A 26650-nucleotide genomic window follows, 5' to 3' on the forward strand; every position below is an offset into this window, starting at 1 on the left:
AGCCACAGAGGTTTGGGGGGCCATGCATATGTTAGGGGGCAAGTTATTAAAAATTATCTTACAAATAGCTAAATTGTGTTTTTTGTATTAATAATAGCATTTTGTGTTAAGGTCAGAAGGGGCCACGAAAAGTTTAGGGGGGCCAGGCCCTCGTAGTTCCCCTCTGGTTGCGGGCCTGCTCCTTAGTATGTTTAATAAGTACATTATAACAACTACTTTTAAAATTATGAATAATTATATTCACTTCTATTTTTCAGTTATACGAAGAACTCGAAGTCCCAGTTGAACAGAAGAACGTGTATGATCTTGTAGACGACATAGCAAGAGATGTTGGGAGCATGTTAGACATGAAACGAAAGGCTGTAGAAGTAAGTGTGTGGAAAAAGGAAAATGTTCATAAGATTATAAGGCAAATTGAGGCATACGAGTACTAATTAACTTTTTTTTTTTGTTTATTTTGAAGTTTTGCTGAATGTTTATTAGTTTGTTATTGATTCAAATGGAAATGTCATAAACCTATCAAGGAATATTTATATATTAAAATATTAGGTTTATATGTTTGTCCCCAAAGAAAAGTTTGTTTGCCTCCAATCCTTTTGACAATGAGAAGTGCTAGAAACGTGCCGTTTTCACTGGTCGTTTCCAAATTTTGTGTAGAATGTCCAGTTCTAATTGAATATTTAAAAACATGGCCGTTATATCTTTATTACATTTTTAGAGGTATACTGGAAGTGTTGACATTTTGAATAAGTAAAGCATCATATCCTACAAGTTATACATTCCAACACCACAAAGTTTGTATACAGGGGTTGTATATATCTCAGGCGTTTGTTTCATGGCCAAATGATAATGAAAAACGAAGGGTAACCATTTCTCCAGTCTAAGATGAATCTTTATTGTTTGGAATGTTTTGCCCAATGAACAGCATATATCACTGACATTATAATTAATTGTGTATGTAATATATTTGGGCCATTTTCACTAACTCTGGCACGCCATGTCCAACTGCAGAGGATGTTCAAAATTTAATTTATCCAGTTTATATTTTCAAGGGAGACAGAATAGCTGCTGCTAATCCTTGGACCAGAATTAGCAGAGAAATATATCTCAGAGTTATTTGAAATAATATAAAAATTACTAATTTTGTCACACAATTTACCTTTCCCGACAGCATTTTCAAATTTTGAAGTAGTTATTCTACATTCACAAATATGAGATGCAAAACAAAATCATTACGATCGTAATCAGAAGTTTTTATAGAAATGAAAAATGTAAACTTTCTTTTTTAGTGAGTATCTTTGTTATTTTTTTTAAAGAAATTTTTGTCCTGTAATTGTCTGTCACTTAAGTCACTCTCTGGTCTATGAATTTCCAACACATGGCAGAATTCAAAATACAGCGTGACAAGCAGGGCCGGATTTAGGGGGGGTGCAAAGGTGCACGTGTACCCCCCACTTTGTTATAAATATACACTACCTAAATTGAAAAGCTAGCAGTGAGTTTTGCAAAATCAATAATTTCTGTCAATTTTCTGAAGGTTGAAGGAAAAGGATTCATCGAGAGCAGACACTTAGCATTCCCAGGGCAATTCCTCTTTCATACCACAGATGCCTAAAGGCATTGAAAAATTCAAATTTAATTCAAATGTACTGGCAGTATTATTTGGTGCACTCCCCCCTCAGAAAATCCCGGAACCAGCCCTGATGACATGGTTAGTTTTGTTCTCTGAATGTTTCATGCTTCAGTATAATCAGTAGTGCCGATGGTCGTTATGCGTTTTTGATCTTGTGGAAGAAAACATGTAGATGAATGCGTAAGTAGGTTTAATATGTGTCACGTAAGTTACCAATGTTTCAGGACTGTTTATGTTGCTAAAAAAAATATACTTTGTATATTCTGAAGCGCTGACCTGTAGTTTTTAAAGTAATTAAACAGATTGCATTTAGGGATGCATTCGAGTCGAGTCGAGTCGAGATTTAAGCCTGTCTCGACTCGTCTCGAGAAAATGTTGTCTCGACTCGTGACTCGACTCGAAAATATGGTGCTGTCTCGACTCGTGTCTCGACTCGACAGTCTCTATCTCGACTCGACTCGAATTCGAGTCGAGACGTCTCGAAATTCGAGTCGAGACAAAATATACGAGTTAAAATATACACACACATCAGCCAGACCGTTATGACTATCTACCTAATTGTTAGTATGTCCAACTTTTGGCACGAATAACAACGCCAACGCGTCTTGGCATGGTCGCAATGTTCCTCGGTGGGTCGCTGGAGAGAGTTGGCACCACATATGCACACACTGGTCATCTAATTCCCGTAAATCCCGGGAGGGGGTGATGCACCCTCACGTTACGTTCAATCATATCCCAGATGTGATCGATTGGGTTCAGATCCGGAGAGTTTGGGGGCCGGCACATCACTTGAAACTCGCTCCTGTGTTCCTCGAACCACTCCATCACACTCCTGGCCTTGTGACATGGTGCATTATTTTGTCGAAAAATTCCACTACCGATGGAAAACATGGCCGTCATGAAGGGGGTGTACGTAGTCTGCAAGCAGCGTGCGACACCTCGACCGTCATGGTGCTTTGCTCGAGCTCCACTGGACACATGGATGCTCACCTGAATGTTCCCTAGATAATAATTAAGCCACAGCCAGTTTGTCTCCGTCCCGCAGTACAGATGTCAAGGAGCTGTGCCCTTTGAACACGACGTATTCGCAACCTCATATCGTCATGATGAAGAAGATATCGGGATTCATCAGACAATGCAACGCTCTGACATTGTGCCAAGGTCTAGTGGCGATGGTCACGTGTTCATTTCAGTTATAGTTGCCGATGTCGCGGTGTTAACATTTGCCATCGTTAGGAGTGTTCGGTGCACTGTGTGTTCAGACTAGTGTTGTGAAGGCCTGTGATAAAAACGGAAATTTTGGGTAAAAAAAAGTTTTTTTACTGTTTTCCCGAGCTGGGGAAAAAACGGAAAATTTGGGTATTATCAGAATCATCATTTTTGTTATCACAGAATCATTTTAGTTAATATGTTAAATCAAACATATATTTCATAGAGATATCTTCATTGTTCTATGTAAAATTCCGGAAATTTTGAAAAAATTAGAAAAAATCATTTGTTCGGAAATATTGGCAAAAACAGGAAAATGTAGTTTAAAAACTATTTCTTGGCCTGATGCTAGTGATCTTCCTTGCTGCAACATGTCTGCAACATATACAGTGGAAAGTGGAAAATCCGAACTAATTGGGACCACAGGTATTCGAATTTTCAAATTGTTCGGATTTTCGAAAATGACCATGAAAATGCCATTTAGGCTTATATGTACTGTACGGTATGTTCTTCTATCGATACAGTGGTTATTCAGTACATACAGTAATTACAATACCGCACGTAAGGCTACTTACATTTAATGTTTCTGAAGAACCTGCTTGTACTCTAAATAACACTGTTCTTGTAAGTCACGCTTAAAACTTATAGGCCTAAGAAAAAATAAAAATAAAAATACATGATAAACAATTACATATAAAGAGCTTCTGTAAAACCACTGACTTCAGATAACGTCGATGGACACGCTATTGTTTGTTTATCGCTAGGGTTAAGACAAAATGTAAAAAGCTTCTAGGGACCGCGTTCGGATTTTTGACGTTAGGATTATCGACGTCCTACTGTATATACAATGTATTTCGCTAACGGAAAAATACTTAGAGCAACAGGTTTTAATTCTACTTTACACACATATACCGCACAAGTGAGTAAATTTGAGCAGCGAGAAATATATTAAATGAAACTTCCGTTAGTTATTACAGACTAGCAGAATATCCGTTCTTCGCACGGGGAGAATACGTTTCATTTTTGGACACAAAGGGCACCAAAACTGTCACCAATGAACTTGTGGAGCCCCAAAACTATGAATTTGACATTAATATCGATAATTTTCAATTATCTTTACATGTCACCATCCTCCTTAGAGTACTAATGGGGCTGAATTTGTGGATTTAAACGGCATCTTCTGCTCATCTCAGCGAGTATGGATTCGAGGCCATTTTCGATCATGTATATATATATACACAGAGGCGGATCCAAGGGGGCTATAGCCTCCCCCTTCACACTCAAGTATACACTGCATAAAATGGGCTTCAATCCTGCTTTACACTGGATAAAACTGCAAACTATGGTTTAGCCCCTCCCTTGATCATATCCTGGATCCGCCACTATATATATATATACTGTATATATACTGTATATAATGCTCAAAAAAATTAGGGGTTCAGCTGAAATATCACACAAGACCTTAAGATAGTGTATGAATAAGCTTGTGTTTGACTCATATTATCATACAAGAAGGAATGCTTTAAGATACACTAGAAAAATGGGGTACATACTGGTGTTGGGGCACGGAAAACCTTGTTCACATGGCTCATGACACAAGACGGTTATGTGTACACCTCTCGAACTGCTCACAAATAGGCAAGGCAACAACACTGATTGTTCCTTAATATGTCATATGATCACTTCGAATAGCCAACTGGGCCTCGCACCGGCGTGGCATGGATTCAATCAGATTATCGATGAGTTCTTGGGGGATGTTGTGCCACTCATCCAGAAGAGCGACTTCCAGCTCTGGAATGATTGTTGGATTTACTGGCCTAGCGGCAATTCGTCTGCCAAGCATTATCCAGACATGCTCAATTGGAACGAGATCCGGAGAGCATGCTGGCCACTTCATCCGAGCGATACCCTCAGCATCCAGCATCTCATCCACTAACCGAGATGTGTGAGGACGAGTATTGTCATCCATAAAAAGGAACGAATCACCAATGGCACCAGCATAACGAAGAACAAGAGTTTTCGTGATCTCATCCCTATATCTGAGAGCCGTCAAAGAGCCATTTTGGATGATGTGGAGCTGAGTACGCCCACCAATGCTGATTCCTGCCTACACCACCATGATACTGGGATGTTTCTATCACAAACATGGGATTGTGTCGTGTTCCACACTCTCTCCAGACGAAAACACGTCGATTATCAGGCTCTACACTAAATCGAGACTCGTCAGAGAACAAAACATTGCCCCATTCATTGCGTTCCCACCCACGATGATCCTCCGCCTACGCTCTTTGATCAACACGGTGTCATGCAGTTAATGGGACACACACCATAGGCCTACGTGCGTAGAGACCATCTTCTCGAAGGCGATTGCGGACCGTTTGAGTAGATACTGTGCGTCCTGTTGTTGTTCGGAAGACTCGCGGCAGCAGAGTTGTATTCTGACGTCGGTTTCGACGGGCTGTTAACAAGAGATAACGATCGTCTCTGGCTTTGGTTGCTAGTGGACGGCCCTGTCCTTGTCTTCTTCGAACATTTCCAGTTGTTTGAAATCGATTCCACAATCGGGAAATCACACTCTGTGCCACTCCTATGGCATGGGCCACCTCCCGCCATGACTGACCAGCTTCCAACCTCATTGAGGGCCCTGGTGGCTCAGTGGTAGAGCGTTCACCTCTGGTGCTTCGGGTCCCGGGTTCGATCCCAGCCCCTGCCAAGTGAACTTTGTGGTGTACAAACACCGTGTGCGTGGGTTTTCTCGGGGTTCTCCCGTTTCCTCCCACTTTCTTCATTCCACCCTTTCACTCATCTCTCATCATCACCGTCTCATTTAGCCTAACCGGCATAACCGTGGGACGCAAAACAAAGATTTTTTCCCGGCCCGCATACAATTATAGCTTAATTTGCAAATCATCGCAAATGGAAGTGTCACCATCGATATTAGTGACCGCGAAAACTATGGATTTGACACTAATATCGGTCATTTTGGATTACTTTTACATGTCTCGGTATCCGACCCCCCCCCCCCCCCGGTTACCACCGGCCCGAATAGGGTGAATTTGTAAGTTAATGTGATCAGAGTTTCACCATTGATTTCAGCGACCGCGAAAACTATGAATTCGACAGTAATATCGGCCATTTTCTACCACTTTTAAATGACCCTTTAAGCGCACCCTGAGACCCCCTGGTTCGAATTTTGAAAAAAAAAAAAAAAGATTCGTCTTGATCTGGGGCCTGGGCCAGAGTACCCCTGACTAAAATTTGGTAACTCTCGGTCCACTCGTCTGGTTCCCAGGCTGCATACAGACAGACAAACACAAACAAACTATTTATTTTATTTATATTAGACTAGAAAGATTCTTGCAAATTATGCCAGATTTTCATATTATCTTTCCGAAATAATTTTAAAGACCCGCTCCTACTTATCTTTATATATATACACAGTATATCTATATTTATATCTATGTATATCTATGTATGTATACAACAAACGCAGGAATTACACCCTAAATAACGCTCCTGGAGGACCCCTTTCTCAAAAAAAAAAAATTGCTGAAGAAACACTTGTAGAAACTTCAGTTTTCGTGCCAGACGATTACCGAGACCTGGTGAAAAAAAAAACTCCTTTAGCGATCGAATTAAAAAAAAATAGTTCTCCTCAGGTTAGTATTCACTGAGAATATTGTTATAAAATTTAAATTTTATGGGTAAATCAGTAGACTTTGAATACATCCACATCGTATCCACTGTGTTGCGAAATTGTGTACCTCCAGATATGGGCGGTCGAAAAAAATTTTCTAGGGGGCATCTTCAATGTTTGCTATATTAGTCTTCCATTTAATGTGCATGGTTTGTTATATTACGTATACGTGAGCCAGGGAGGTTCATTGTTGTCAAACACGGAGATTATGAAGGAGTAGATCGACTGTACAAAATATAATAAAAACATCTCTTTCGGATTTCTATCATCCCGCAGTCCAACCCCGAGACGGAAACATAAGAGATAGGCTTTTTGTTTTTAAACAAGATAACGTGCCTAGCGAATGCTTTACATTGTGAAGATTATATTAGTGAAAATTAAACGAATATAATTTTACAACTTAATATACATATCACTAAATGTTGAGCTCCCCGTTGCTATGTGGTTAGCGTATGCGCCTTTTTCGAACGAGGTTTGATTCATGTTAGGAGCTCATGTGTTTCAAATCCGACGTTAAACTGTACGTTCACGTCTTGTAGAGCTTTGCTCCTGAAAACGACGCTAAACTATAATCTAATTTAATATTACTAAATATTAAAAAATAATGACTTACCAAGGTGACGTTAATTTGGCAGTCATCAAATCCATTTTATACTTTCACTTAATCCAGTGGATATTAATATAACAATTACAAGACACACGCGCATATAAATACTCAGAAACAAGTACATACACACGTACACATACACAAATATGAATCCTTCAAATCTATTTATATGTGGTGGACTGCGCTGCATCAAGCACTGTTATCCTCGTCATCATCTTCTCATGTATCTGCATTATTTGATTCATCCACAGATTTGTTATTTGTACGCATCATTCATTTTTGCATTTTCGGGAGGGTTCAGGGTTCTTTCTTCATTTAAAGAGTCGGTTCTCTGTATTGGAAAGAGAATCCGGGGAGGAAGGGGGAATTTATACTTTAAGAATGGATAACATTTTAAGAAATATATACAAAACATAGCGGTCATACCCCCTCCCCTCTCAAGTTGTAAAGTGAGAAGGGACTGAAACATCCCAGACACTCAGGGTTCAGTTGACAATAATAAAACTATGGGTAAGTAAACATCTTGTACAGTCACGTTTTGCTTATTTTTGAACATTTCTGTGAATTCAACAATACAACAGCGGAAATACTAACTGGTTTTATTACTCCAACCATCGCTTCAACTAAGGGATAATTCCCAACGGTCAGTGAGGCATCTAAATTTTCGTTCTTTTTCTGTTCTCCAGAGGAAAGAATGAGATTTTGCCAAGATGCTAAAGTCAAGATGTTATATGCTAAATGGGAGTGAATTATGCTAGATCTAGCACCAAGATGCTAGATATGTCTTCACTGGCGGGCAGCGATATCTACAGAACTTTCTGCCAAAGCATAAAAAAAAAAAAAAAAAAAAAAAAACAATAGCACAATAGTTTCGATAACATATGTGTGGTCCTTCGGTAGGCTACACATCTGGTAAGAAGCTCATCCCAAAGAGCAGTTTGGACAAAAGACTCGTAGCCGGCTTGTATAGATAATTGAATTCAAATATTCAAGTATCCATTTACTGAATGCCCATATCGTGTATGTATGCATTTGCATGCATTATTTAATAAGTAAATAAAGTACACACACAATTAATTATGTCAGTGATAAACGGTGTTTATTGAAAAAAAACTCTCCAAACAATGAAGATTAATCTTAGACTGGAGAAATGGTTATTCTTCGTTTTCATTATAATTTGGCCATGAAACAAACGCCTGACAGATATACAACCCCTATATACAACTATGTGATATTGGAATATATAACTCGTAGGGTATGATGCTTTACTTTTTCAGAAATTTCAGTACTTCTAGTGAAATGAAATCTTTAGTTTTACGTCCCACGGTTATGGCGGTTAGGCTAAAGAAGACGGTGATTATGAGAAATGAATGAAATAGTGGAATGAAGAAAGTGGAAGGAAACGGGAGAACCCCGGGAAAACCCACGAGCATGGTATTTGTCCACCACAAAGCTCACACGGAGCGATCTGGAATCGAACCAGGGACCCCATGCACCGGAAGTGAACGCCCTACCACTGAGTCACCGCGCCCCACAGTACTTTTTGTGTACCCCTATAAATGTAATAAAGAACTAATGGCCATGTTTTTTTTATATAAAAATATTCAATTAGAACTGGACAATTTACATAAAATTTGGAATCGACAAATGAAAACGGCACGTTTCTAGCACTTGTGGGTTCGAGATCTCATTGTTGAAAGGATAGGAGACAAAAATATAAACTTTTCTGTGAGGAGAAACATATACGCGTAAATCTAGTATTTTAATATATAGATAATAATTGGAATAGTTTTATTTTCGAGTGCTATTTTTTAATATTCGCAATATTGAAATTTTTGAACTTAAATTTTTCGCGTGTTTGAAAAAAAAAAAGATATATCATTACTAGTAAAATTAACCTAATACAAACATATTTATTTTTTTCAATTTTTCCGGAAAATCGAAAAAAAAGTTTTTTTTAAAAAAAAAGTTCAAAATTTCCGGAAATTTGACAACACTAGTTCAGACACACTTGTACTTTGCCCAGCATTAAACTCTGATCTTAGTTCCGACGCAGTTCGTCGCCTGTTCTGTTTTACCAGTCTGCCCAGCCTACGACGTTCCACATCTGTAATGAGGTGGGGGCACCCAACCCGTCGACATTTGGACGTCTTTTCCCCTTGGTTTCGCCACTTGCTGAAGACAATCACCATAGCACTCCTCGAACACCTGACAAGGCCTGCAGTTTCCGAAATTCTCGTGCCGAGTGTTTCTGATCGAGCACTTTCTTCAAAATAATATTAAAAATTATAGAAAAATTTTCGAGACATTCGAGTCGAGTCGAGATTTTTAACAGCTGTCTCGACTCGACTCGAGTCTCGACTCGAAAATTCGAGTCGAGAAATACGTTTGTCTCGACTCGTCTCGAATTTTACAAAGTGTGTCTCGACTCGAATCTCGACTCGAATTCGAGTCGAGTCGAGTCGAGATTCGAGACATGTCTCGACTCGAGCGCATCCCTAATTGCATTCAAAGTTAGTAATCTGATAAGTTTTTCTATAAAATATACAAAATGTCACATTCATTACCAAATGTCTCAGCAATTTACGTGACCATAGTAACTTCACCATAGTGACTTCAAAGACCATAGTGATCATAGTGACCATAGTGACTTCAAAGAACGCCTCTGACATAGAACAAGAATTATTTGATAAATAATTGTCATTCTATAGCACAATGATATAAATAACAATCTCACAAGTGATTATTAATTTTCTCTTTCTATCTAATGAAAAACGAACACCGATCGACTGGCATGCATCTGCAATCTGGGATTTTTTTTTTTAACATAACAATTTAGTTTTCTGATTTCTTTAGCTGAATTACTACTGTCCTGAAATTATAAAGGGCAATAGAGCGTTTGGTGCAAAAGTTCAAAATAAGTCTCTTTTTATTTTGATTTAAATTAAATGTTAGTCACATTTAGTGTTGCCACGAGACGAGACGAGACGAGACTTCAGGCTGTCTCGTCCCGTCTCGTGGAAAGCATGTCTCGTCTCGTGTCTCGTCTCGAAAAAATGTGTTCGTCCCGTCTCGTGTCTCGTCTCGGGAGGTTCTGTCCCGTCCCGTCTCGTCTCGTCTCGTTTGTCTCGTTTTGTCTCGTCTTGTCTCGTAAAAAATATAGCAGCATACCATGGGAATGAAAGTAAAATGTAGCAGGCTGCACCATGCTAATCAAGATACAACTAAGTTACAAGTATTACCCAGAACACAAAGACAAGAAATGTCACGGTAGCTACACCGTGAAGCCTTCACCTCTGGTGTATGTGGTAGTCGGTTCGATCTCGGTTAGTGCCATATGAGCTTTGTGGTGGACAAACATCGAATGTGTGTGGGGGCCGCGGTAGCTCAGTGGTAGAGCGTTCACCTCTGGTGCTTGGGGTCTCGTGTTCGATCCCAGCCCCCGCCAAGTGAACTTTGTGGTGGACAAACACCATGTGCGTGGGTTTTCTCGGGGTTCTCCCGTTTCCTCCCATGTCCTTCATTCCATCATTTTATTCATTACTCATCATCACCGTCTCCTTTAGCCTAACCGGCAAAAATGTGGGACGTAAAACTCAAAGATTTCATTTCATTTCATTTCATTTTTCGAATGTGTGTGTTTTCTCGAAGTTGTCTAGTATCCTACCACTTTCTTCATTCCACTAATTTTCCCATCATCATCCATTCGGGGTGGGCCAAAGTTGCCTAAAGGTCTTAAAAATAAATTCAAATAAGCTCACAAGACAAGGACAAATAGTTTACAACATAATATATCTCTGTTGTTAGTTGCCTGAGGCTTCTCGACCCTTGCCTTTTTTTTTTTAACATTTTGAAATTTGTTTCACCAGTTTCAATACACGAATATACAGTAAATTGCTCATAGGTACGTCGAAGATGAAGACACTAATGCCAAATAATGTTTACACGACAAGCAAATTTCGATGTAAAGGTGTCACCATCCACGACACTATCGTATACTATCAGCCCACTTGCTTTATAATATATATATATATATATATATATATATATATATATATATATAGAGAGAGAGAGATGGAAAGATATATACAGAAATAGAGAGATAGATATATGTGTACACTTTGATTTCATATATTCCAGCCTTGAGGTTTCCATACCAATCCAAAAACTACTTTCGATTTTAGCATGTTTAGATTTGTTGCAATTTTTTTTTAAAGAAGCTCGAAACCAAATAATTTTATTGAGTAATGGAAAGTATTTGATTGAAAATTTATATGTTACTGCACAGTAAGCTCTACTTAAGGTGCCATAGTGATGGGAGCTGAACGACACATCGGACGAAAGAATACTTGGGGCCAGTCTTCACCTCCATGGTACAAATCTGTTTCCATAACCGCGGGGTGTGTGCCACTATATGGTGGTTGCCCCGCTTGTGTAACAAACTCATGACAGTACACCCAGATTAGCTAGTGATCTAAAAAAAAAAAAAGTTGATTTTTGGGTGGCCATTTTGGATTAAAGTTTCTTATATTGTCGTGATATATTCGCAATCATACAACGTACATCTTCATACCAAGCCGAGCGGTCTGCGGTGATAGACCATCGGCTTGAAGGTTCCGGGTTGAATCCCGGAAGGGTCATGTGTATGGATTTTAACAGCGTTTGTTTTTTCGTATTGTGTCAGGGGGTAAAATCGTACGGGATAAAAGGATTTCAGTCTGAAAAAATTGGAGAGAATATCCTCCCCAGGATACTTTCATGGGAGTAAGGAATTAGTAAAATATAGGATATACATTTTATAGTAGGTTTAAAATTATGGTTTATGTATCTTATATTTTTTTCTGTTAATTATGTTCTTCAATGTTCGAATTTTGATCATTCTCATTATATTTTCTGCTTTCAACGGAGTTCCATGAATATTATACCAAATGTTCTTTACACTCTGTAAGAAACCATTTCTGAAGATAATTTAGGTCCTAATGAATATTATTCACTAGGAAAGGGAAGTATTCCCCTCCTCTCAACATGGAAGCAGAGGGCAATTTCGCACTCTGGTCAGATCAAACATTCCGCGTAACAAAACGAAGGTCCCCCTGTAAAACCTCTTCACTTAAAGTGTTATTGTTAGTATCATAAATTTGCTGAAAGCAAACAATTTGAAGGGTTCGTCGATAATATCTGCTTTCTTTGTCCTTCGCCCACCTTCCAAACGAAGAGGTGAATTTTACAACATGACTGCTGTATAATAAGCGAACGATTGGTAAAATGGTAAAAGTGTGTTTTTATGTATATATATATATATATATATATATATATATATATATATATATATATATATATATATATATATATATATATATATATATATATATATATATATATGTGTGTGTGTGTGTGTGTGTGTGAGAGAGAGAGAGAGAGAGAGAGAGAAGACAAAATTTTAGTTGCAAGATGACATACTTCAATTGCCGTTTTCGGTTAATTTGGGTTCATATAACAAAAAGAATACCGCCACCAGAGAATAAAGACAAGTGTAGTCTGTTCTGTTCTCTTCCGCCATTTCAGCCAGAACTTTCAACTACAGCCTGTAATGAGTGTAGACCTTATCCAGTTTTCAAATTGAATAGATGCTGGTGGTAGTTCGGTTTCTTGACCTTGTGAAAATCTTCCCTGTCTTTGATTTTGTTTGTCATCATTCCAGCCAGAAATGAAAAAAATGAGAATTCCTCAGTTTACAGCAAGGGGAGTTGGGGACAAGACATTAAGGATGATATTCCTGGAAGCTCATGTATCACGATTGTTTCATTCAATAGACAGAGGACACTTTTCTATGAAGGCTTTTCAACATGTTTTCTTACAAAGAGGATTTTCCTTTTGCAATCTATATGACCACTGGCAATTTCAATCTTGGCCATTCCCGCCAGCGTTTCCATTTTCGAGACACGAGACGAGACGAGACATTTCACGAGACGTCCCGTCTCGTCTCGTGTCTCGTCTCGTTTTCGAGACGGGACAAGTAGTCTGTCTCGTCTCGTGTCTCGTCTAAAAGGGTTCTGTCTCGTCTCGTGTCTCGTCTCGTTTACGAGACGAGACGAGACGGGACACGAGAAATGTCTCGTCTCGTGGCAACACTAGTCACATTCTTAAACATGATTTTTTATGGACTATTTCATTACATATTCTAATCTTTTTTTCTTTTTTATAAGTGTGTCAAGTACGGGGAAGATTATTTAAAACATTCCCACTCCCGCAACAAACGCGATCTAGGTGGCTACTCTGTAATTATACTTTCGCCAGAGTTATAAATCATATTGTGAGCCAGTCAGGATTTCCAGGTCTTTTTTTTTTTTTTTTCATTTCCCGCGCCGGAAGGGTAGAATCAAAGTGACCTGCTTCAGTTGGTTTTTTGTGACAAAACATGAAGGTCTTGCTAAAATCCCTTTGCCTGGCAACACGTCTTTCCTTGTTTTCCTTCCTTTAGCCTCTTTTGCTGATTCCAGAACAACAGGCGGTCTATTGTTCCGAAACGCACCAAATACGCTCGAGCTGACGTTTTCTAGGCGTTTTTAATTGCTTTCGCGTTTGCAGTGCATTGTGATTAGACATCCACATTTAAGTACATTGTCAGCGTATTTTAAGCGTAAGCGATCCATAAAAACGTGTTGCAAACGCATAGAATAGCCATTCACTAATAATAATATTCCACGTTATTATTGCCTTACTTTTAGTGTACTTTTCTTGAAGTCAGTATATAAATTAAAAGATTATTACAAAGGGATGACACGTACTTGAGAAGAAAATCACCTCACCAATAGAGCCAGTATTATGTTGCATTAATGGACTACTACATAGAACGACCAAAATTTTTCCTGTAGGGCATTGTATTCGGACTTTCCAGTTAGTAGGTATGCAGATGATACGGTTATTATAGCTCGAACCAAAGGAGTGCAGATGATTGACAAGATAGTTGACACTGGGAAACTATATGGAATGGAAATCAACATCGAAAAATCGAAAGTCATGAGAATATCCCATGGAAATGCGCCCTTACGGGCCAAAGTAGAACAAAGAGTACTTGAAAAGATCGACTATTTCAAATATCTAGGAAGTATTTTGACGAAAGACGCGTACTGCAACAGAGAAATCAGGTCGAGAATTGCCATAGCTAAAGAAGCATTCAACAAGAAAAGATCACTCTTAACTAACAGGCTTGGACTAAGGAAGAAATTGGTCAAGTGTTATATATGGAGCATTGGACTTCATGGTTCAGAGACTTGGACACTACGGAAGTTAGAGAAGAAATATTTAGAGAGCTTCGAAATGTAGTGTTGGAGGAAGATGGAGAAGATAAAATGGATAGAAAGAGTAACAAACGAAGAGTTTTAAAACGGATAGGAGAGAAGAGGACGCTTCTAGCCACCACCCTTCGTAGAAAGGCCAATTGGATTGGATACTTCTTGGGAAGAAATTGTCTTCTTCAAACCGCCATATAAGGAAAGATGGAAGGAAAACGAGGAGTAGACAGAAGAAATAGACGCAGTACTGATGACTTTCTCGCTTTCTTTTTTAAATTAAAGGATTTACAGAACGGTTCTCAGTTACTTAGATCCCTTAGAATTATCACCCACTTTTCTATGTTTCTGTTATTTCATCTTCAACCAAGTAGATGGGGACACGAACCTAGATACCTCATTCAAGGGCACCGATTTCTCTGTAAATTTGGGGGAGGGTCATTCAGACGCAAAAGGTATATATATATATATATATATATATATATATATATATATATATATATATATATATATATATATATATATATATATATATATATATATATGAGAATTTTAAGACAAATTGCACTCAAATTATGCCAAAATTGTATATTCATAAATACAATAGGGGGCCAACATGAGCTTCGGGGGGAAAATCAGCGCCCTTGGCCTCATTCCGTAATGGGTTTCATAAAATTAGCAGATCATAGTGCAACACAAATAATTATAACTGAAATGCTGACAATCGCAAAGTTAAAAATAAATTTTACATTACGATAACACAAACCCGATACTGAATGAGGCCTAAAGACTAACTGTCGTTTTCCATATGTATTTGCACACATAACTATTTTAATTTTTATACATTTATTTCAGTGCATAATGGAAACAGCTGAAAGCGTAGCTGAGGAGCATGATTATGATCCAGACCTGCCAGTATATTATCGAAGTGCTAAAGAATCAAAAGTTGTTGACGTTGAAGAAGAGGAAGAAGTCAATAGCACAAACTGGTATCAAAGTATGGTCCTTGAGGATAACAAGTATTTCTACAATATTCCAGTCAACTTGAACTATAGTTCCGTCCATGTCCCAACGAATGTTTACGATGGAGGTAAGTGTGGTTTATTGAAATAGATATAGCCTACATCATAAGTTTTCATATAATGTGTTAAATATACAGTATAACTAGAAATATCCAATGAAATTTCTGGTAATTCAACTGTGAAATCAAAATTTCAACAGAACACGACAGTCGAGCAGTTCCTGGGACAAAGGTTTTCACTCCTGGGGGTGCCGCTCAAAGCTCAAGAGCAGTTTCTTTTTTTATTTCTCTCAGCATCTGAAGTATGTTCTATCCGCCCCATTGGTTTAGTGGCTATCACATGGGCCTTTAGTGCACGGGGCTCCGGGTTCATTTCCTGGCAGGAGTACCTTGAAATTTGAACGCATTACAGTAGTACGAATTCCTCCTTAAACTGTAAGTACACATTACTGAAAAGGGACTCTAAACTTCAACCATCTATCAAATATCCGGTTAAGATTTGGGGATTATGCTAACCTCTCCATTCAATGCCTGTTTCCTCTACCACTGTATCATTATCTCTATAGCATTCAACAATATGATTTATTTGCATCTAGTCTACATGCCTTCTGCTGTTAACACAGAGATTTCAGTTTTCGTGTTCTATGGGGTTTCTGCTGATACGTACCGGTATATCATGTAGGCATGGTCTTTAGTAAATCTCCTCAACTCTAGGTTTAGCTCATTTAAGAATTCAGAACCAATCTCAATTGTCCCTTGGATCCACCTCCGACTCTGCAAGTGTAAGTACGGCACTTGGTTTCTTGCCCTTTGTTCTTAGGCCTTCAGTTGGGCTACAATCAAAACGTTAGTATTGACAGTGGAAACTCCAGAAACAGTACTGCGTGTTTGGGTACTGCCTTGCAAATCTCGCAGCACCCGGTCCTCAGAACAGACTTCAAACTAACCTGGAGACCTTTATGCAGTTATTCTAATAAGGAACGTTAGTCGATCGTTAGTCCTCGGCTATTTACCAGAAGCAAAAGATGAAGAAACGGCGACTAACAGCGTCTAAAGGTAGGAGATGGATAAAACCTAGTAAAAAAATGCAGTCTTTTCTAGCGTCATATTAAAAGTTTGACTAACGTGTGATGCTAACTTCCGGATTTACAAACATGTTAGTGAAGTTATATTGAAAAAGGCCAGCCACGACTTTTCCCCAGGGTTGTCCAAGCAAATTAGGATAAATCAAAGTAAAAGAGAATTACTCAAACTCTTAATACGGTGCTAAAAACGTCTCCGAATAGTGCTCCCCTTGTCTAGCATTTGGTAAAATTGCGAAGCTCACCTGAAGTTCGAACAACAAAGAGCAGCAGCCCAAATGTCTTATTTCTCGTCACAGATGCAGGGTTGAACGTGGGTCAAGAGGACAATTGAGATTGGTTCTGAATTCTTGAGCTGGTTAAACCTATAGTTGAGGTGGTTTACTAAAGACCATGCTTGCAAGATAGATCGGAAGAAGCCCCCATAGCACACGAGAACTGAAATCTCTATGTTATTAACAGAAGCCATGTAGATTACAGTAGATGCGGACGAGTCATATTGTAGCTGGGGGAGCATGCATCGAATGGAGTGGTATGCGTACTCCCCAGATCTGAACCGGATGTTTGAAGTTTAGAATTCTTTTTTTAACACCAAAATCATATAAGAAGTCGATCTACAGTTTAAAGGGGAGTTCGAACCACGAAATTCGCGTTCAAATTTCAAGTGAATCAAACTCGGAGTCCAGTGTGCGCGCTAATCGTAAGACCAGCAGGTCGAATAGAAAATACTTGAGATACTACATTAGAATTAGAAATTACCCTTGGCAAGGACGCTCACTAGGGGGGGCAAGGTGACGCTCGCCCCCTCTAACCCTCTAGAGGAATTGTACTTCGAACGATCATAAACTTAATATATTTTTAGAGTAGTTACGCAAAATTTGAGACCATATTTGAAATGTCGCTTATACTTGCCCACCCTGGAAATCACAACATGGAAGCCCTTGGCTCTTGGGCTCCAAGGAACATTCCAGAAGTGGATTTTTCTACCGCAGGAACTACTTAATTGTACTGTTGTGAGTATGGTCGATATTCCTAAAACCATGTAATTATTCTCAACGGTTTGAGAGTTACAAGTTGTTAACCATTTTGACCCTGTGTTGTATGAAATTATTTATTGTTCATCCTGCAATTATTCTACAGAAGTAATATATAGCGCATTTAATTGGTGATGGAATGACCTTTCCAACGGTGGTAGTGATATCTTTAATGAGAGAAATCCTCGACGACAATATTGAGGTCCAATTACCTTAAATAATCTTAAAAGGAATTCTTTTAGGGACGCCGCTATCCAATTTCCCTCAATAACTTCCGTTATAAAGATACACATGCTGCATACCATTGGAAAGGACATCATGCCATCACTATTCAAAGTAAGTGTCTCACCTTTATAGAATGACTGCGGGATGTAATTTTATACAGCTTTAATGTAAAAAATGGTTAACAACTAGTACCGGTAGCTGTCAAACAGCTGAGAACATGACACATTATCATAGATACTTTTTGCTTATAATGACCTCCCCTATCACATCAAAAAGGGACGTGATGTCCTCCAGGTTCGTCCTGTATGTAATCTGCACAGAAGCAAATAAATGTTAGTTGCCTATGAAAAAAAAGGATATTGAAGCGCGTGATCCTTTTTATAGTCACTTTAGCAGAGTTTATTATTTCATTAAGTGTCCTTGGTTTAGGATTATTGCGCAATTTTTTATTTTGTTAGTCTATCTTCATCACGCCGTGTGGACTTTGTGGTGTGCAAACACCGTGCTCGTTGGTTTTCTCGGAGTTCTCCCACTTTCTTCATTCCACCATTTAATTCACTTCTCTAAATCACTGTCGTCTTTAGCCTAACCGGTATAACTGTGGGGCGTAAAACTGAAAGATTTCATTTTCATTTATGATATCCTGGTTTTGTGTGGGTGTTTTTAGTAAAATTATACTTGTAGTGATAAAATATTTTGCGTAAAAGTACTACATTCGTTAGTAAACGAGCAATAAATCAACGAGCTTTAATTATATTTGCCTTTATTTTACAGTCATTCACGAGTAAAGCAGCACTTATTTATACAAACGAGAAATACTTCGAATAATATTATTAATGTGTAATTTCACACTTACCTATCTATTATGTCATTACATAATAAAATTTCGCGTCCATGATTTTGTATAGAGTATTAAAATATGCTAAAAATGTACGATGTTAGCAGCTATTGCAGGAAAATGTTATATTGGTAAAATAAATACAATATCGATAAATATAGCTTGTGTTTCAGTGTTACTGTTTCTACAGACTTCAAAATGCTATATGTCTGATACCCTCTAGAGCAGTGGTTCTCGATCTTTTTCTGGTAAGGGCATAGTGTCTTTTGTTGAATATACTAGCGGCACCAACCTATGCGTTTGTAATAATGCAGTAGATCACTGGTTCTCAAACTTCCCGATAGCGCGGGTCCCCTGTTCATTCGGGAAGTGATCTGCGGACCCCTTACAATGCTATCTGAAACTTCACATGGTATTAGAAAAATATACTAATTAGAATTACAACTGACAAGGAAAAGATCAAGAAATATAATGCAATAAGTAATTTTTTCTAAAGATACATGGTTGATTCCTAGTTAACACAATTTCAATTGAAAATACAGTAACTTTCAAGACTGACTTTTTTTTTTTTTTTTTTTTTTTTTTTTAAAGGAAATCCACTTGATAAACAATGTTCTCAAATGTGGGGTCATTAATGTGAGGAAATTCTTTGTGTTTTTCCATAGTTGTATTGAAATCTGAAATATTTTTTGTCAACTTCAATCTTAGGTTCGATTCCACATTAAGATTATTTCGCTTTAAAGTTTTAGTATTGCAAAGAGCAAAAAAGGTTTGCCCACATAAGTAAGTGGTAAGGAAAGGCATCAAATGTTGCAATGCCTTTTCAGACAACTCTTCATACAGCACAGACGCAAATTTGGGTCAAGAGTTACTCAAAGTGGCGGTTCTAGGAACATATTTTGGGAGGGGGTTCTCATCTTTTTTTTCCCCACGAATCCCAGAATTGATGGGAAATGTTTATGTTTATAAGCATAGGAATGACTAACATTTACTTCTTTTTATTTTTTTAAAAAAAGTCTGGAATTGGTGGTAGTGGTGGAAGCTTTCCGCCACTTGAAGATGAAATCCATGAAATTCCGAGGTGTCGTGCAGTTAATATGCAACTGCTTTTCAAAAAGTGCCAACAAAGAGGGAATTTCTCTCACTTGAAGTAGTTCTATTTAACGGTTCACCGGGTTGAGGGCGGAAATTTAGTAAACTAGGAAAACATTTACATTTACAAACGTAGGTATAATTTCTAATTGCTTTCTTTTTAGTAACTTAAAAATACTTCTTGCATAACAGCTGTGAGTTCTACTTTATAACATTTTTATTTTTAGGTGTCGCGGACCCCCTGACTAGATCCCACGGACCCCACTTTGAGAACTACTGCGGTAGATTCTTCATTAATAAGTAGTGCTAAATAACTTAAAGTTGAGTTGAGTTGATTTTGAGTTTAACATCCCGTTCAGCAGCGAGACTATATGAGACGTGGACCTACTGATTAACGTGGACTCCGAACCACTTGAGCTCCCGCCGGGAATGGAACCCGGGTCTCCCGCGCCAGATGCGCGTATGCTAACCGCTTAGCCACGAAGGAGCTCTAAATAACTTAAACATCTTGGAAAATCCAAAGACATATTTTTCTTGTTCTTTCTTTTTTTGTAAGTTGTATTGAAATATATTATTTTTATTTATTTCTCATCTTCATTGTCACTATGCCTCGAAACTTCCACGCCAAATATACCAAATCTCGTGGGCATATTAGTGTCCCACCGTCACCGGTTGAGACTCACTGCTCTACAGGGCATGAAAAGCCAGCCAGGTGTAGGCTACTGAAAGGTTGTATAATATAAGCTACAAGAGATTAGATATTTAATCAATGTAAAGTCGACATAAATTAAAATCTGGGTTTATACATTAAATGGTAACATAGCCCTTCCCACTGGTTTAATGGCTAGCGCGTCCGCATTTGATGTTCATGGGCCTGCGTTTGATTCCCGCGGAGGGAGAGCACATGTGGAATGTTAACTGTTCTCGATATTTATGTGTTTGTGTTCCTGTCGTGCTAAGTAGAAAAAGATAAAAGGGGTAAACCAAGTAACTCAGGAATGTTTGATTAGTCAGTTAACTTTAAGAAAAAGTGGCTACCGTGCTGCCGTGTCGTGACAAAACGCTGTAACTTTGGCGAAGAAGTTTTGCGAAAATGAGCCTTAAAGTTTTCATCCGAAAATGTAATCTGTTTCGTGTAGAACCAGTGTAACTAGGCAATAATGGTCAACCAATCAATTTTCACCAAATTTAATCACACAACATGCATTTACGTAACATTACATGTAACCACGTGTTTCCAAAGTCAAGATACATTGGTTCTACACGATACAGATCATATTTTGCGATGAAAACTTTAAGGCTCATTTTCGCAAAACTTCTTCGCCAAAGTTACAGCGTTTTGTCACGACACGGCAGCGTGGTTTCGGGTTCGAATCCTGATGAGACAGCAGAAAAAAAAATAATTTCACACTCATTCACTTTCATTATTCATCCGTCTCCTGTAGCGTAACGGCCATAACTATGGAACGTTAAACTAAAAAACTTCCATTCCATTTTTTCTTCAAGTCGTAAAAGATCAACAAAGATTTTAGTAGACTAAGAAGAGACACTATGTAAAAAGTTTGGGAACCGCTGAACTAAACAAGAAAATACCACACATAGGATATCACGGGAATAATAAAATGTTATGTTCTTCTCTTTCAATATAGGGTACCAAGTTAAAAATGCAATTGAGTGGTCCAAACAACTAGATGAAGTCTTTATCAACAACTACAGGATAGATCCAACGATGTCGTGGCAGTATTTTGGAAGCTCATCAGGTTTCATGAGACAGTATCCAGGTAAGAGAATACCATCGGTACTTAATAAATTGAATTCGTAAGTGTTGCGAAATATTGGTGGGGGCCTCGGTGGCTCAGTTGTAGAGCGTTCACCACTGGTGCAGGGGTCCCTGGTGCGATCCCAGCTCACCCCAAATGAACTTTGTGGTGGACAAACACCGTGTGCTTGGGTTTCCTCGGGGTTCTCCCGTTTCTTCCCACTTTCTTCATTCCACCATTTCATTCATTTCTCATCATCACCGTCTCTTTAAACCTAGCCGATATAACTGTGGAACATAAAACTCAAAGATTGGGATATTGGTGTGTAAAAGTTGCTCTATTGCAAATTAATTATTCATGTACTTCTTTTTTAAGGAAACAAAGGTCAAAATTACGAATACACGATTGATTTTTTAAAAAAGGTTTCAAATATTACCCTTTTTCTTTCCTAATGATACAGAATTTCTGTTCTGTGGGGATACGGACTATTTAAACAATACATCGCAGATGAGAATTTTTCTATTTTCTGAGAACTGGGCGCAGCTGATAGCTGAGAACTGATAATTCCCTACGGCTTCCCCATTTTTACGGATACTTGTTACGTCTCTAAATCACTTTGGTAAATACATAGATAGAGCGGAAAATAAGTTCCGCTCTTACCTGAGGTCAAATCCAAGGCATTCGGATATTTAGGCAGCATCTGGCCAAACCACCGCGGATTCCATATTTTGCCACACTTTCCCACCAATTACTACGCAATCACTTGTTGCTGAAGTCGATATTACGTCACAGAAAGGAAAACAAATTTGAGTTGTTTGATGTCATGTTTTAATTGACCTTTTTGACAGGCTTTCTGCTACTACCCATGTTGAAACAATTTGTAGAGTGTTTCGAAACTTTGATTTTGTTTACAAATATGGAAGATAGCAGATAACACGTCAGTAATAATCCGGTGTATTTCCATTAAAATCACACGCCAGTGTGACTTATATGATTGTAATGTCAGTCGCTACATATTTTCTACCTCCGCCCGTCCCTTACTGCACACAATAATTCTTGAACGAAAGCGAATGTTTTGAATTATCCCAAGTAGCAAGAAACGTTTCGGTCAGATGGATTGTGCTTGGCTTTTGGCTTTCTACGTTTGCACTTCCAACACGTGCTTACATACAACCTGCCTTTTGTTGCACTTGCAAACGATGCTTTAGACTCTTTCCAGAGAGTCATAGCATCACTGGCCGCTCATTGGCTATTGACTTGCCGCCAGCGTAAAACGCTTGCGTCAAGCTTGAATGGGCCAGTGAATGCAATGTTGCCCCCATATGTAACTTCGTTACTGGAATCCAGCTTGCGACATGCTTACACGTTTTCCAGTCAAGCTGGATGCAAGCTTACAGCAAGCGGTTTGCAAGTTATCTCTGCTATTAGGGATCTTTCTTGTAATAGATAGCCAGAGCAATTATCTCGGCCGAGTTCGTTATAATGGAGCCAATTTCATAACATCTTCACGAATAACGCTTAGTTTAACGGTAGCTATACATATCTCATTTTATACTATTGAAAAAAAGGTAGTGGAAGTTACATATCTTGCCGTTAGATAGCAGCAGTAGATAATCTCCAGTAGAAGGATGTTATAAAATAGAGAATCTACCCATACAACAAAATCGTGAAGACGACCCGCTCGGGAGAGTAATACTCCCAGAAGTACGTTTTTCCGCGCTCTACTCTAGCCAGCTGTTTTACGCGCTATCCTAGCCAGTTGTTTTAAGTTGGTCACAAAATTTATATCATGGAGTACAAGGGGAATACTACTACTACTTACCTGCACAAAAGTAAATAAATTACTTTTTTGAGTATTATTTTCATATTATTTTAATTTAATGTGTGTTATAAAAATGTAAAAAAAATGAAAAAAAACTTTCCTCGGGCCGGGTTTGAACTCACGCCAAAAGAGACTTTTCTTATTAGCATATAGCGCTAGGCCACTCGGCCACGAAGGCCGACAGCAGCAAGTGTTTGATTTTTGCTATTTTAATGCAACGTGGCAAGGAGTGGATAACGCCAAAAAATCAGAACTGTGTTTCTCGTTTCTACTTCCGGGAGCATTACTCCCCAGACAGCATGTTTGCTTGTCGCAAGCTTGCCTGCCGCTTTTATTTGATTTTATTTCGCTTTGGCTTATACTCAAAAGCTTATTTCTGCTTAGCGCAAGCCGTAGTGCGGGCAACCCACGCTTCGCTTGCGAGACGCTTTTCTTTAGATTGAAGTAAAAAGCCAGCGCGCGTTCGATTTTCAGTTGTTCTCAAAATCCACGTGACGCTGACCTCCTTACTTTCGGCGATAAGGTAGTGTTTGCGTTGTTAGTGTCTTGTTAGCATTCAGCTTGAATAAAGGACAAACTTAATTATTTTTTTTAATTGTTCCGTCTAGTACTCTAGTACTCTAGTCCCACGTACCTATAATATCGCTCTTTATTTCCTCATATTTCGGTAACTATGAGGCATAACGAATTGTAGTATTTACGTATAAAGCATAAATGTGAATATAGATGGCAGCAGATTTGAGCCTACTTATTTCGCGAAAGAATACAGAACTGTTGCAGATATTTTAATATAAACTTCAAGTTTAACTTACAGTTTACTATAAACTTTATCTGAACGCTGCGTTTAAAGTATAAACATTTTTCTGCGTTTTTATATAAAAAGGTAGAAATTTCAAGTACTCGCCACTAATACAGCAACAAGTTAGATATTTGTAAGAAGCAACGGCGCGTTGCGTGTCACAACTAAACCGTAACAATTATGCTTATTTTGATGTTTTGCAGAAGCGGATGGGAGACTTGGGTGTTTTCATGGTTGTGCATATGCTCCAATAATTGGGGAGGTGAGGGGACTATATTGTAGCATAGATTTAGTCAGACGGTTAAATTATACTGATTTCATACTGTTTTATGTAAATTCGCTTAGTGCAAGATTCCATATAACTTCTTTGGATTGTGTTTCGCTTGCAATAAGCTTAATAAAGCTTGTCATTGATGAGAATACGCTTAAATTGGCTTGCGTTTGAGATAATTTGACTTGTGTTTAACTTGTGAAGACAAGCTTGCCCCAAGCCTTGCCCAGATGTAACTAACTAGCTTGCCACAAGCTTAAAGCAAGCTAATTGGCTTGCATAGTATAGCTTGCGGCAAGCTAATTTACCTTGCAACAGCAAGTTTGTGGCAACTTGCAGCAAGTTTAAATTGCTGTCTGGGTCTCCTGAGCTAGTCCTATCGTGAAGCCATATGTCACAGCTTCGCCACACCTACTCTGCGCACTCTGTGCCACTAAGATCGCAATGTTTCGAGGCAACAATCATGGCGAAAATGAGAGTAGCCAATCAGACAATGCTCGTTTTTTTTTCTTTTTTTTTTTTTTTTGGCTTCATTGAGCTCATAGAAAGAAGATACGTATGGGCAGATCCTCTATTTTATAATATCCTTGCTTCAGTAACTGACATCTACTGGACGAAATTGAAACTTCTAGCCAGTGATACCAATCCATGGAGAAAATCCCATTTTCAGGGATTTTTTGACATTAACTTTTCAGATAGGGTTAAAGGGAATTTTCGTCAAAATTAGCATCATATATGACATTTTTCATACATATATATTTATTTCATTGATGTCAACAAAATTGTCTGTGAGCGGCAACTATGCTAATGACGCTTGAACCAACATGAAATCAATGCTAATTGTCAAATGTCGTTATTTTTTTTTAAATGTGCATATTTGTGGGAAAGTGATTTATACAGGAATTTGTGAATCTCAAAAACAAACAACAAGGAACGCAAATTATACTCTGGAGATTTTTTTAATTCATGAACGGAAGAAAGTAAATTTTCAAATGAGAAACAGCCAATTCTTAAACGTCTCACACGGAATAATTGGAGAATGAAGTGTTGTCTAGCAGGCTCGCAACAAGAGGGGAGCTAGGAGGCCTTCCCCCTTAAACTTTTCGTGGCCCCTCCAGAATTCAAAACAAAAAAACACAAATTAGATATGTGTTAGAGAATCTTTAACGACTTGGCCCCCCTAATATATCCATATCCCCCCCCAAACCTCTGTGGCTGGTTGCGGTCCTGTTGTCTAATTTCATTACGTTCAATAGAACATTAGGGCAGAAAAGCGTGATGGAAATATTCTAACAAAATGTGCTTGTATTCATCAACAATCTTAATAGTCTCTTTTAATTAAGGAAAATATTTATTAGGAATTTAGAAAATATTTATCAGGAATAGTTCACTTAAATATTGAAAAAAGTAAGTAATATACAGTAGTTTTAATTTTCATATTTTATAAATTTTGAAAATTCTGTAATTAGCATAGCGCGTGGGAAGTTTAAGAGAAAAATGGAAATTTCTGCCTTTCAAGATGGGACTTTATAAGGTTTCATTCCAGGTCGGCATCAGTGCTTCTAGCTAGTGATACACTTTACTGTCTATCAGAGGCATATTTTTTTCCACGCTCGACTCTAGGCATATGAACTAAATACACGTTTCTAATTGATTGCAGTTTGCAATTGTCCAAACCTTCTGGTGTATGTATTGTGTGTTATAATAATAGAAGAAAATTGTCATTTTGTGTGTTGATAAAAGTAAAAAGATAAGTATGATTAGGTTACATTTCATATAAAAACTAGGGATGGCCAGAACCGGTTCTTGGTGGAACCGGTTTTCGGGTCTGAACGGATCCGGTTCTAGAAGATCCGGTTCTAGAAGATCCGGTTCCGGAACCGGTTTTTCGGATCCAGGTCTGGAACCGGTTCTTCGGATCCAGGTCTGGAACCGGTTCTTCGGATCCAGGTCTAGAACCGGTTCTTCGGATCCAGGTCTGGAACCGGTTCTTCGGATCCAGGTCTGGAACCGGTTCTGAAAACAGAACCGGTTCCTCGCGGAACCGGTTCCGCTGGAACCGAAACTTTGTTACCATCCCTACCTAAACGCGAGCTGCTGGCAAGCTGTGAACAGTATGCTAAATGAAATGGTGGAAGCGACAGGCAGGCTCCCAGACGGCGGCAGCTTGTCTCATTTGGCTAAATAAACTGGGTAACTGGCAAACTCACTGGCTAAACAGGCAAACTGGCCAACTCATTTGGCTAAACACCCACTGGTGGACCAAAT

The 26650-nt window shown here is 38.5% G+C and overlaps 1 protein-coding gene across 2 annotated transcripts in view; it reads left to right on the forward strand.

Moving 5' to 3' along the window:
- The window catches only part of LOC145672965 (voltage-dependent calcium channel subunit alpha-2/delta-3-like), a 166409-nt gene that overhangs the window by 27271 nt on the left and 112488 nt on the right, over positions 1 to 26650 (forward strand). For both annotated transcript variants that reach the window (XM_081742231.1, XM_081742232.1), the window contains exons 3-5: positions 258 to 368; positions 15294 to 15528; positions 21380 to 21511. In XM_081742231.1, the coding sequence (XP_081598357.1) occupies positions 258 to 368; positions 15294 to 15528; positions 21380 to 21511 (478 nt within the window). The remainder of the gene's footprint in view (positions 1 to 257; positions 369 to 15293; positions 15529 to 21379; positions 21512 to 26650) is intronic.

This window comes from Thermobia domestica, chromosome 16 (genome assembly GCF_964235325.1).
Source record: "Thermobia domestica chromosome 16, izTheDome1.hap1.1, whole genome shotgun sequence".
NCBI lineage: Eukaryota > Metazoa > Arthropoda > Insecta > Zygentoma > Lepismatidae > Thermobia > Thermobia domestica.